Raw genomic sequence first — 12,917 nt, forward strand, 5'->3', positions numbered from 1 at the left:
ACCACTTGCCTACTGGGCACTTATACCCCCTTCCTGCCCAGGCCAATTTTCAGCTTTCAGTGCTGTCGCACTTTGAATGACAATTGCGCGGTCATGCAACACTGTACCCATATTAAATTTTTATTTTTTGAGACAGATAGAGCTTTCTTTTGGTGGTTTTTATCACCTCTGGGTTTTTTATTTTTTGCTAAACAAACCAAAAACTGAAAATTTTGAAGAAAAAAAAAAAAGTTTGTTTGTTTGAAAATTTGGTAAATAAGTGATTTTTCTCCTTCACGGATATGCGCTAATGAGGCTGCAGTGATGGGCACTGAAAGGCAGCACTCACATGTGGCACTGATAGGCAGCTCAGATGAGCACATATGTGGCATTGATGTGCACTGATACGTGGCACTGCTGGGGCTACACTGATCATCCGTGCCCTGATGATCAGTGTGTGTACATGTCCCCTCTGAGGAATGCCATTTACCAGCTCTGCTCTCCTCTCGAGCTGTCAGTGGACATGGAATTACAAACCAGACCGCTGGTTTGAGCAATCACAGCGATCACATTTACAGTGGTAAACAAAGCTGTTATTCATGGTTTACTACTGTGTGATCTCTGATTGGTTATAGTGATGACATGTTACCAGGGCCAATCACCACAACCCTGTACCATGTGACAGCTGTGACCAATCCCAGCATCACTATAGTTAACAAAAGGCATCATGAGTGAAAGCCTTTTAACACTGAGTGCTGACAGAGTGATCATCACTGATATAGTGACACAGTGATATCACTGGAAAAAAAAAAAAAAAAAATTATATCATGGTCAATAACCTTCCATAGGTGCATGCAGCAGCCTAGCCACTGGCAGGTTAACCACTTCCCGACCGGCCGTTGTATATAAAACAGCCGGACGGTGGCACTGCAGGGCTGGGTGGCCGTTTATAAACGGCCTCCTCGCACCCTGCTTGTGTGTGCTCCCCAGGAGCACGCAGCACCGCGATCCGGTGCCCGCTGTGTCCTCCGGACACAGTGAAATAACGATCGTCGGACGGGACCTCTGTACGAGGTCCCAATCACATTATCACTGATTGGCCAATCAGTGATCACATGCAAAGTAGTAAGCAAGATGTCACTTGTGACATCATTGCTTACTACATGTGAAATCTGTGAATGGTCAAGGAGATCACGTGGTACAAGGCTATTCACAACAGCCTTGTACCATGTGACAAGCTGTGACCAATCACATCTCACTCAGTAGTTCTCAATGGCTGCAAGAATGCAGACAGAGAGAAAGAGAAATGATGGCTTTTACACCCATATAGGATGTAAAAGCAATCAGTGTAAAAAAAAAAAAAAAAAAAAAAAAATCTTCATCACCCCCCAAAAGTACTACAGTGTCACCATGGTGACACTGTACCGCTAGGGTGACAGTATGTAAAAAATTAATATATAAAAAAAATAAAAATGTAAAAAAAAAAAAAAAGTTTAAAAACTATAATTTGTTTATAAACTAATTTGGCTTTTTTTTTTTTAACTAAAAAGATAACGGAATAAATTTTGGCCAAGGTTCATGATGAAATATTATTTATTTGCAAAATTTTATAAGAAAAACACTTTTTTTCTAAATTTTTGGACATTTTCATTTACATAGCACAAAAAATCCCAGCGGTGAATAAATACCACCAAAATAAAGTTTTATCTGTCTCAAAAAAATGGTAAAAAATTCATATGGGTACAGTGTTGCATGACCGCGCAATTGTCAAAGTGTGATAGCGCTGAAAGTTGGCCTGGTCAGGAAGGGGGTAAAAAAAAGTGTCCGGACTGGAAGTGGTTAATATGCAGAATGATATTCGTCCAGGCACCAAATATGACATATCTGGCTGTGACAGTTAAAGAGATATCGCTTTCTGCTCTCGGGTAGACGTTATCAAGAGGTGTGAGGTATCAGGTGACTTGTATTAAACTGACCTATCTGAATATATGCTTTGTTTCATTGTATCTGTTTCCTGCCAGGCGTTATGAAATATTATGAAAAGTGGTTCCAAGTGAGATGTATGTTTTACTGCTATTTCGAAATGCTTTTCAAGTTCATTGACTGACGGGTTTATAGCTTTACAATCCGGCCAGAGCAAGAGTCTGGCAGACTTCATGGAACCAGCTAATTGGGTTTATAACCATGAAGTATATCCAGCTGTGCCCTGTGCACTCCTGAACTCAGCACACACACAGACCACATTGCATTTAACAAAAAGGGAGGGGGGACTGATTTGGAGTGAGAATGACACAAGATGGAGGATCTTTAGCAAAATGGATGTTCGCGTCCATATTTGTACGTACAATTGCTACACCCCCCCTCCCCATCCCCCCTACAAAGATGGCCTGTCACTCATGATTTTATTGCTATCACATAGGGGACCAATAGTCCCCTATACGATAGCATAAGTTAAAAAAAATACATGAAAGTAGAAAAAAAATTAAAAAAAACAAAAACAAAAATTGCGCCTCCCCACCCCAACATACACAGACATTTTGGTATCTGTTTTGGCACACCACTAATAAAAGGTGTAACTGCACTATGGATTTCTCCCCTCCTGTCTGTTTTTACTCTTAGTACATCAGAAGAAAGATAGATTAGATAGATAGATTAGATAGATAGATTAGATAGATAGATTAGATAGATTAGATAGATTAGATAGATAGATTAGATAGATAGATAGATAGGATACATATACAGTTGCAAGAAAAAGTATGTGAACCCCTTGGGATTACGTGGAGTTTTGCATGAATTGGGCATAAAATGTGATCTGAACGTCATCTAAGTCACAACAATAGAAGAACACAGTCTGCTGAACATAATACTACACAAACATTAGATGTTGCCATGGTTTAATTGCACATAACATGTAAACATTCACAGTGCAGGGAGGAAAAAGTATGTGAACCTTTGGACTTAATAACTGGTTGACCCTCCTTTGGCAGCAATAACCTCAACCAAATGTTTCCTGTAGTTGCAGATCAGACCTGCACAACGATCTGGAGTAATTTTGGACCACTCTTCTTCACAAAACTGTTTCAGTGTAGCAATATTCTTGGGATGTCTGGTGTGAATCGCTCTCTTAAGGTCATGCCACAGCATTTCAATCGGGTTGAGGTCAGGACTCTGACTGGGCCACTCCAGAAGGTGTATTCTGTGCTGTTGCAGCCATTGTTTTGTTGAATTACTTGTATGCTTTGGGTCATTGTCCTGTTGCATCACCCATCCTCTGCGGAGCTTCAGTTGGCGGACAGATGGTCGTACGTTTTCCTGCAAAAGGTCTTGAGAAACTCTGGAATTCATTTTCCCATCAATGACAACAATCCGTCCAGGCCCTGAGGCAGCAAAGCAGCCCCAAACCATGATGCTCCCTCCGCCATGTTTTACAATGGGGATGAGGTTTTGTTGTTGGTGTGCTGTGCCTTTTTTTCTCCACACATAGTGTTGTGTGTTCTTCCCAAACAACTCAATCTTGGTTTCATCTGTCCACAGTATATTTTGCCAGTAGTGCTGTGGAACATCCAGGTGCTCTTTTGCAAACTTCAAACATGCTGCAATATTCTTTTTGGACAGCAATGGCTTCCTCCGTGGTGTCCTCCCATGTACTCCATTCTTGTTTAATGTTTTCCTTATTGTAGATGTGTCAACAAAAATGTTAGCATGTGCCAGAGATTTCTGTAGGTCTTTAGCTGACACTCTGGGATTCTTCTTTACCTCATGCAGCATTCTGCGCTGTGCTCTTGCAGTCATTTTTACAGGACGACAACGCCTAGGGAGAGTAGCAACAGTGCTAAACGGTCTCCATTTGTAGACAGTCTGTCTTACCGTGGACACATGAACATCAAGGCTTTTGGAGATACTTTTGTAACCCTTTCCAGCTTCATGCAAGTCAACAATTCTTGATCGTAGGTCTTCTGAGAGCTCTTTTCTGCGAGGCATGGTTCACATCAGACAGTGCTTCTTGAAACCAGTAAACCCAAAACAGGTGTGTGTTTTTTAAGGGCAGGACAGCTGTCAGTAACACATCCAATATCATCACACTGATTGGAGTCAAGGTTGGCTCACTCCTGGCTCCAATTAGCTCTGGGAGAAGTCATTAAGCTAGGGCCTCACATACGTTTTCCTCCCTGCACTGTGAATGTTTACATGTTATGTGCAATTAAACCATGGCAACATCTAATGTTTGTGTAGTATTATGTTCAACAGACTGTGTTCTTCTATTGTTGTGACTTAGATGACGTTCAGAGCACATTTTATGCCCAATTCTTGCAAAACTCCATGTAATCCCAAGGGGTTCACATACTTTTTCTTGCAACTGTGTGTATATATATATATATATATATATATATATATATATATATATATATATATATATATATATTTATATATATATATAGATTTTTTTTTTTCTTTTTTTTTTTCTTGCACAAAGAAATGATTAGTCTAAAATCAAATGGTAGGTTTATTGTAACACTGAGAGACAGAATAGCAACAAAAAATTCAAACGAAATGCATGTCTAACAAATTATGCATGGATTTGCATGTTCATGAGGGAAAAAAGTATTTGATCCCCTTCACAAAACATGACTTAGTACATGGTGGTAAATCCCTTGTTGGCAATCACAGAGGTCAGACGTTTCCTGTAGTTGGCCACCAGGTTTGCACACATCTCGGGAGGGATTTTGGCCCACTCCTCTTGGCAGATCCTCTCCAAGTCATTAAGGTTAGGCGGCTGACGTTTGGCAACTCGAACTTTCAGCTCCCTCCACAGATTTTCAATTGGATTAAAGTCTGGAGACTGGCTAGGCCACTCCAGGACCTTAATGTGCTTCTTCTTGAGCCACGCCTTTGGCCGTGTGTTTTGGGTCATTGTCATGCTGGAAAACTCATCCACAACCCATTTTCAATGCCCTGGTAGAGGGAAGAAGGCTCTCGCCCAAGATTTGACGGTACATTGCCCCGTCCATTGTTCCTTTGATGTGGTGCAGTGGTCCTGTCCTCTTAGCAGAAAAACACCCCCAAAGCAGAATGTTTCCACCACCATGTTTGACAGTTGTGATGGTATCCTTGGGGTCATAGGCAGCATTTCTCCTCCTCCAAACACGGCGAGATGAGTTGATGCCAAAGAGCGCAACACTTTCAACCAGTCCTCTGCATCATTCAGATGTTCACTGGCAAATTGCAGACGGGCCTGGACATGTGCTTTCTTGAGCAGAGGGACCTTGCAGGATTTCAATCCTTGTCAGCATAGTGTGTTACCAATTGTTTTCTTGGTGACTGTGGTCTCAGCTGCCTAGAGATAATTGACAAGATCCTCACGTGTAGTTCTGGGATGATTCCTTACTGTCCTCATGATCATAGACACTCCCACGAGGTGCGATCTTGCATAGTGCACCAGACCTAGGAAGACTGACAGTCGTTTCGTGTTTCTTCCATTTGCGAATGATTGCACCAACTGTTGTCACCTTCTCACCAAGCTGCTTGGCGATAGTTTGGTAGCCCAGTCCAGCCTTGTGTAGGTCTACAATCTTGTGCCTGACATCCTTGGACAGCTCTTTGGTCTTTGCCATGGTAGAGAGTTTGGAATCTGATTGTTTGATTGCTCCTGTGGACAGGTGTCTTGAGAAAATGAGATTAGCAGCACTCCCTTTAAGAGACTGCTTCTAATTGCAGCATGTTACCTGTATGAAAGACACCTGGTAGCCAGAAATCCTGCTGAATGATAGGGGATCAGGGAGGAGTGTGCCAAAATCCCTCTTGAGATGTGTGCAAACCTGGTGGACAACTACAGGAAACGTCTGACCTCTGTGATTGCCAACAAGGGATTTGCCACCATGTACGAAGTCATGTTTTGTGAAGGGGATAAAATACTTATTTTCCTCATGTACATGCAAATCAGTGCCTAATTTGTTAGATGTGCATTTCTTTGAAATTTGCTGTTGCTATTCTGTCTCTCAGTGTTACAATACACCTACCATTCGATTTTTAGACTGATCGTTTCTTTGTGAGTGGGCAAACATTCAAAATCAGCAGGGGAACAAATACTTATTTCCTTCACTGTACATATATACATACACACATCATAGGCTTCCTACAGGACTAAATTATATATAGGGATTTGGGTTTTTTTTTTCCATCAAATAAATATAGTAGAATACATTTTGGTCTAAATTTATGAAGAAAGAATTTTTTGCAAAACTTTAGAACAAAAATGAATGAAAAAAGGTTTCTGTATTTTTTCGTTTATATGAAAATAAACACAGCAGCGGATAAAGTGGTATTGCATTTTTTGCAGCTTACCAATCAATAGAGGTTACGGCTGATGAAGCTGTGTGACCTGCAGCGTACCGCGTAGGGGAGGGGCTACAACGTCACTCGGCACCCATGGATGGCAAGTACACTCTGAGTGCGGCGCACATGCAGTTGATTTACTGGATTTTAACCAAAAGCGCTTGTTTGTTTTATTAAATGTGAGTGCAACTGGGCACATATTAAAGATTTTTATATTTGTAAAGGATAAAAGGCACTGTCTGTTTCTTTTTTGATGAGGAAAATCTTGAGAGCAGGATCCCAGTGGGGATAGTAGCATGAGAGGAAAGCTGCATTGGAGAAGTATTTGGGAGATATCCACCACTACTGTTATAGTGCAATATACAGTTTATTAGTTTCAATAGTGAACAAAAGCTAGTTAAGCCTTTTAATAGGCTTAGAAGGAGGTGAGCACATAAGTAAAGCTTTATGAGAAGTTACCGGGAGTTTCAACTATTCACCTTGGATTTGGGTGTAGTCACTTTCATCACCAGAGACTTATTTATTCATTTGAATCTTGTTTTTTGATCACAATATCACAGTATGATTTTTGATTATCACTAGAAATTGTCACATTTTTGTATTAATATGATTCTGTTTTATGTAATAGTAAACACGCATATAAATTGAAATTTTAAGCTCCGCCCTATAGCAGGTTTACTACTACAGGGCGGACTCCCTGCGCAAAATCACACATACAAACGTGATCCACGCTCCAGCTGTGTTCGCGGGTAGGGTGCGCGTCCGCTGACCATGCAGTGCTGTGATTAGGCGTAGCACCGATCAGTCAGCATATTCAGGCCAGTGATGTTCGGCCTGGATCCGCTGAGTGATCAGTGCCCTATCACAGATCTTCCCATGTTTACATTACGCAGGCACAGGAAATGATGTAATCTCTCCCTAGAGCACATTCTGTTCCAGAGAGAAGAAAGTATCCACGAGTCAAGCACTACACTTTTACAGAAAGAGCAACGATAGGTCACATATAACCCCCTGATCGCCCCCCAGTTAATCCCTTTACTGCCCTGTCACCAGTGTCATTCTTACGGTGTACAGATATTTTTTTTACGGATCACTGTATTAGTGTCACAGATGACTTCAGATAGCATTAGTGTCAGATTGCCCGCCACTACACAAGTCATCCCATTTAACCCTTTGATTGGCAGGAATAAACTCACATACACAAACCTCCATTGCTAGTATAGTGTCTGAACGGATCAAAATCTTCAATCAAATCAGAACTATAACAGCGTACACAATAGTAGTGTCCCCAAAAACACAGCATTAGCAGGATCAGCCCAGGTACCTGCCGGCACCTGCGTTTTAGTCCCCTTGCATGACAGTTCTCATATGCAGCGCAGTGCCGCTACTAGTGCCGCTCTACCTTTTGGTGAGCTGGCGAGCACCAGCAGCCTAGTACATCCTGGTCTTTCATACCAGCACTGCAGTATCACTCGGTGACGTGGAGAGTCCCATAACAGTGCAGTACAAGCTGGTGTAGTGGCTAGCACATGTAGTGTCCCGCAAACACCAAGAATTCAAACATAGGCCCGTAGAGCCCACAGTGTCCTTCTGGATGTGCTTCCAAATCCTGCTTGGCAGCCCACAAATTCTGCAGCATCCTTAATTACCCCCATTCACTGCCCAACCCTTAATTCATGTGGGAACCGCAAATTTAAATACTCCCCTTGATTTCTTGGAGCTGTTTTTTCACTGAAGATCTGTATGGATTGATTACAGCTCAAAGAAATTTACACACACAATTTATCACCGCCAACCCAGATTCAAACCTTGCCACACCATTTGCATGGAAACCTATTACAGTTTCCGAGCTTGTTTTTTTTTGGACCTAACCCTCAAGATGTTCATTACTAAAAAAAAAAAAATATATATATATAATAATGGGCGGCACAGTGGCTTAGTGGTTAGCATGTCTGCCTTGCAGTAAATGGGCCATGGGTTCGATTCCCGACCATGGCACCTCCTGCATGGAGTTTGCATGTTCTCCCTGTGCTTGCGTGGGTTCCCTCCGGGTGCTCTGGTTTCCTCCGACACTCCAAAGGCATGCTGGTAGGTTAATTGGCTCCTGTCTAAATTGGCCCTAGTATGTGTATGTATGAACGCAAGTTAGGGACCTTAGATTGTACACTCCTTAAAGGTTAGGGACTGATTTAAATGTTCAATATATATGTGTAAAGCGCTGCGTAAATTGACAGCACTATATAACTACCATAAATAAATAAATGAATTGAGGTTCTATTGGTCCACAGACCCACTTCATCATATGCCCTTATTCTCTGCTGCCATGGCCAGGCATAGATGTGAGAATATAATGCAATTTATGCATTTCAATGACAATACAATCTGTCGTCCTTGGGTTGACCCTGAATTTGACCGCCTCCACAAAATTCAGCCCCTCAAAAATCACCGAAACCAGAAATTTGCAGATGTGTATACTCCCCAGCAAAACATCTTCGTTGAGGAGTCCCTCATTCATTTTTCTGGCCACCTTGCATTCAAACAATTTCTCCGCGGCAAGTGTGCCAGATATTGGGTCAAAACGTACAAGTCCTGTGAGAGGGCAAAAGGTTATACATGTAATTTTTGGATTTACGAGTGAAAAAAGAGCACCCCGGATGCCCAGACTACATTGGGAGCAGTGGCAAGATAGTTTGGGATCACCCTTTTTCCCTTATGCTTCTAGACTTTCCCTTAGTTTGGGACTTGATGTCACCCTTTTGACCACTTATACGTGAACAATTTTTATACAAGCATGCCACTATTTCCACATTTATACAATCTTGGAACTGGCGCACGTGGCACTGTGCGACCTAATTGTTGGGGCTTCCTGCAACGGCTTGTAAATACCAGTCTTAGTAAGGGGGAGAAAGCCTGCTTGAGAAATTATGAATTGCTAGCAATGAAGTGGAAGGACAAACGGGATGTTATCGTCCTTTCTTCCATTCACGCAGACATAACCATCCAAATTTCCTTGGCAGCTGGTGTTGTTGAGAAGGCCTTCTTTGTCCACGACTATAACCTTAACATGGGAGGGGTGGACTTTTAGAACCAGATGATGAAGTCGTACTTAGCTTCCCATAAAGCCAGACGCTGGTACAAAAAAAAAAAAAGTGTCTTTATGTTTATTTCAAATGGCTCTGTACAATGCGTTTCTGCTTCGCAAAGCAACTGTAAAAAGTGGATCCTTCCTAAAATTGCAGGAAGAGATCATCACAGCTCTTTTGTATCCAGAAGGTCCTGTGGCCCAAACCCCCAACCCAGATACAGTGAGCCGGCATGACAGGCATTTTCCTGATGCCATTCCGTGAAAGGAAACCGGAGTACCTGGAGGAAACCCACACAGGAAGTGTAAAAATTATTTTTAAAAAATAAAAGCACCCTTATCCCCTCACGCGTGGGCGCAATGGCGAACGCAAGCATTTGCCCCGTGTCGGTATGTAAATAGCGGTTGCACCATGTATGAGAGGTATCGCCATGAACGTCAGATCGAGCAGCAATTCTAGCATTAGACCTCCTGTGTAAATCTAAAATGGTAGCCTGTAAAGGCTTTTAAAACGTCATCTATGGATATTAAAAATGTATGTAGTTTGTCGCCGTTGCACAGGGCAAGTGCAGTTTTAAAGCATGTTTGTCATGTTTGGTATCTATTTACTCAGCATACCATCATCTTTTTTATTTTACCAAACAATTAGCCTTGGTCTTCAGGGGGTTAGAAGAGAAAGTGATGTGTGGCATAAGCTTCTTTTTTTTTACCAGATATTTTTGAAAAATGACAAAAAAAAAAGTTTTATTTTCTTGTAATTTATTCTTATTTTTTTTCTACACATAGTTGTCACCCGAGTATGGGGTACCACATGTGAGAGACTTTTGGCAGTCTAGCCAAGTACAGGACACCAAAATGCAAGGTATTCTATATGCATAGTTACGCTGGAGCAATGCAACTAAGTAGAAAATATCCATGCATTATTTTAGGCTTTCCTGTAGGTACAAGTAAACAATGTGGCTTTACTACCACTATCACACTCACACTCCATTTATGTGAACTGCTGAGGGTGTCTGTTAACGACACCCCAAAAAGGTTTTGCAAAATACAGTGTGTTTGGCTGAACTGGATCGCATGACCCATGCCATCTGATTCCAGCTTGTGGGGGGGGGGGGGGTAGTGCCTGCACCTTTTGTGCGGGTGCACTGCGATTTGACCAATACCAAAGGAATGGCTCAAACTGCACTGCAGAGAATTGAATGTGATGTAAACAGGAATGCAGTATGATTTTTGTCTGAATCCCAAACAGTTTTCCACACTGCAATAGTGTGAACTAAATGTGCAAGGTAAAGATTTATGTACATTTGTTTGCACCTGAAAAGCTATTCTTCACCAAAACAAAAACTCCTGTGGTTCCATACACATGCAAAATTTGGTGGCAAAACAAAAAAAAAAAAAAGACCTAAAGCGCTCAGCTCAGGTGTGAATGAGCGCCAACAACCATCGATTCCTAGAAACTAGCTTCCCATTGGCTAAAACAAAACGCTGAGACTCAAGTCAGAAACACACACTGGGCTGGATTTACAAAAGGTGAACAGGCTGAAGACTTTGGAGGGGCAGATGCACTTAATTGTCCCAGAGCTTAGTGAATGACATAAAGCTCTGCTATTGCCATCATCCAATCACATACAAGGAAAAACATTTTTTTTCCCCTTTTATAAACGGAATATATTTATTTCAGGTACTTATATAGCACCTTCAATTTACACAGCGCTTTACAAACATATATTGCACATTCACATCAGTCCCTAACCCTCAAGGAGCCTACAATCTAAAGTCCCTATCTTACATTCACACATACTAGGGACAATTTAGACAGGATCCAATTAACCTACCAGCATGTCTTTGGCGTGTAGAAGGAAACCGGAGTACCCGATGGAAACCCGCACAGGGAGAACAAGCAAACTCTATTCCTTTCAAAAGCGACACTTCCCCCACATTCACATTATTGCATAGTGGGAGAGAGTTCCCGCTATGTGATTTTGAAACAAATTTTGGCGTCGTATACGGCAACCCATTCCCATGAATGGACTGTCCTATGCATGTTTGCTGCCTGAAAAGAAGTGCCTGCTCTTTTCTGGATGACAAGCTCCATGTGTTTTGTAAAGGCGCAGTTTGCCGTGTGACAATTGCGGCAGAATAACATCGCGTTTGGGGTGCCATAAAATGGATAAGGGCGCCCACAAGTAGGCAACATATCGTGCTGCGACTGCCATGGATCCCAAAGTGCAAGATGTGATGGGGTCTAAGCTCTGGGGAAAATAAGTGCAACGGCACTTCCAAAGTGCAATCTATTTGGCTTTAGTAAATCCAGACTACATTTTCTTGGATATTCTCTGTACAGGTTTTCTCCCTGACTTTACCTCAGACACAACACGAGGGAACATTTCAGACAGGAAGTAGGAATAAATCCAGGCAGTGGGGTCACAGAAACCTGAGAGAAGGTGAACTCTATCCTAAACTAATAGAAGACAATGGAGTCTCTGATTGTAGGAGAGGAGAATAATAATGGCGGCTCGGAGATCTCAGTGTGAAGTCTGGTAATCAGCAGTTGGATGTGATCTCAGAAAACACGTGTGAGCTGACCACAACAAGCACAGCTGGGCCCTGCGGACACGGGGTGCTCTGTGAGGAGTGGGACGGACATACACAACGATTGGCGCCCGATGTCGAGACAAAGGCCGGAGGGCCAGCAGAGCTCTCCTCACCCCCGCACGCTGACAGGGCCAACTACAGGAAAGACACGAGCACCACCCCAGCCTCCAATATGTCCTCCATCCCCTTCAAACACACAGCTACTGCGCCATTACAGGAGCACGGCGGACCGCTCATAGGAAACCGTCGCGGTAAGCTCGCCAGTTTCCACACAAAGAACAGATCCCTGTCACCATATAATTCCGCATCCCCTTCACCTACCTTCGTGGGTTTTTGCGATCTTCGCCATGTTGCTCGCGGCCTGTACTACGACAAGTGTCCGCTGTTTCCGTCCGTGGATACCAAGCTAACTACGCCTGCGTCTCCCCGCCTAAAGGGGTGTGTGCTATGTAGCAAGACCCCGCCTTCTGTGCGTGTGGTCACATGGTCCCTGCTGCTCTATAGGGCTAGAGGTGACTGTGCATTCGTGCGCCTACGGTGTGCCTTCCTTGTGTGAAAACATCGACCAGACGCCTCGCTGTGTGCTTGTACTTTGGAGTAGAACTATAGAAAACATTTTCTTTGATTTGGAACTGGCGGACTGACCATTCGAGCACTCAGGCACTGCCCGAGGTCAGTTGGGGGCCCCATGAAATGCTCCTGGTACCTTTTATAGGCTTTTTTGGGTGTGCTTTGAGTGTGGGCAAGGACACGGACCCCATGAGTTGTCAGTCCGCCCCTAAAACAATAGAAAGGGGCATAACTGTTAGTTTATTTTTTGATATCTGTGTCCCATTGGGGAGATTTACCTTCACTTCCTGTCCCATAGCAAGTGAGGAAATCCCTACAAATTAAGGGGAACCCAGGTCACCAGAACTAGTGTCCCCAT

The 12,917-nt window shown here is 42.8% G+C and overlaps 1 protein-coding gene across 4 annotated transcripts in view; it reads right to left on the bottom strand.

The window, feature by feature from the left end:
- The window catches only part of SF3B1 (splicing factor 3b subunit 1), a 134,867-nt gene extending 122,403 nt beyond the window's left edge, over positions 1 to 12,464 (bottom strand). For 2 of the 4 annotated variants that reach the window (XR_016315361.1, XM_089692696.1), the window contains exon 1: positions 12,311 to 12,464. Coding sequence is in view for 3 of the 4 variants with exons in the window: in XM_089692696.1 (XP_089548822.1) it covers positions 12,311 to 12,338 (28 nt within the window). In the remaining variant the exon portion in view is untranslated. The remainder of the gene's footprint in view (positions 1 to 12,310) is intronic. The other 2 variants (XM_089692692.1, XM_089692693.1) reach the window with 1 other exon arrangement.
- Positions 12,465 to 12,917: the final 453 nt, after the last annotated feature.

Source organism: Staurois parvus, unplaced genomic scaffold (genome assembly GCF_062004578.1).
Source record: "Staurois parvus isolate SC_StPar_1 unplaced genomic scaffold, SC_StPar_1.0 ptg000601l, whole genome shotgun sequence".
NCBI lineage: Eukaryota > Metazoa > Chordata > Amphibia > Anura > Ranidae > Staurois > Staurois parvus.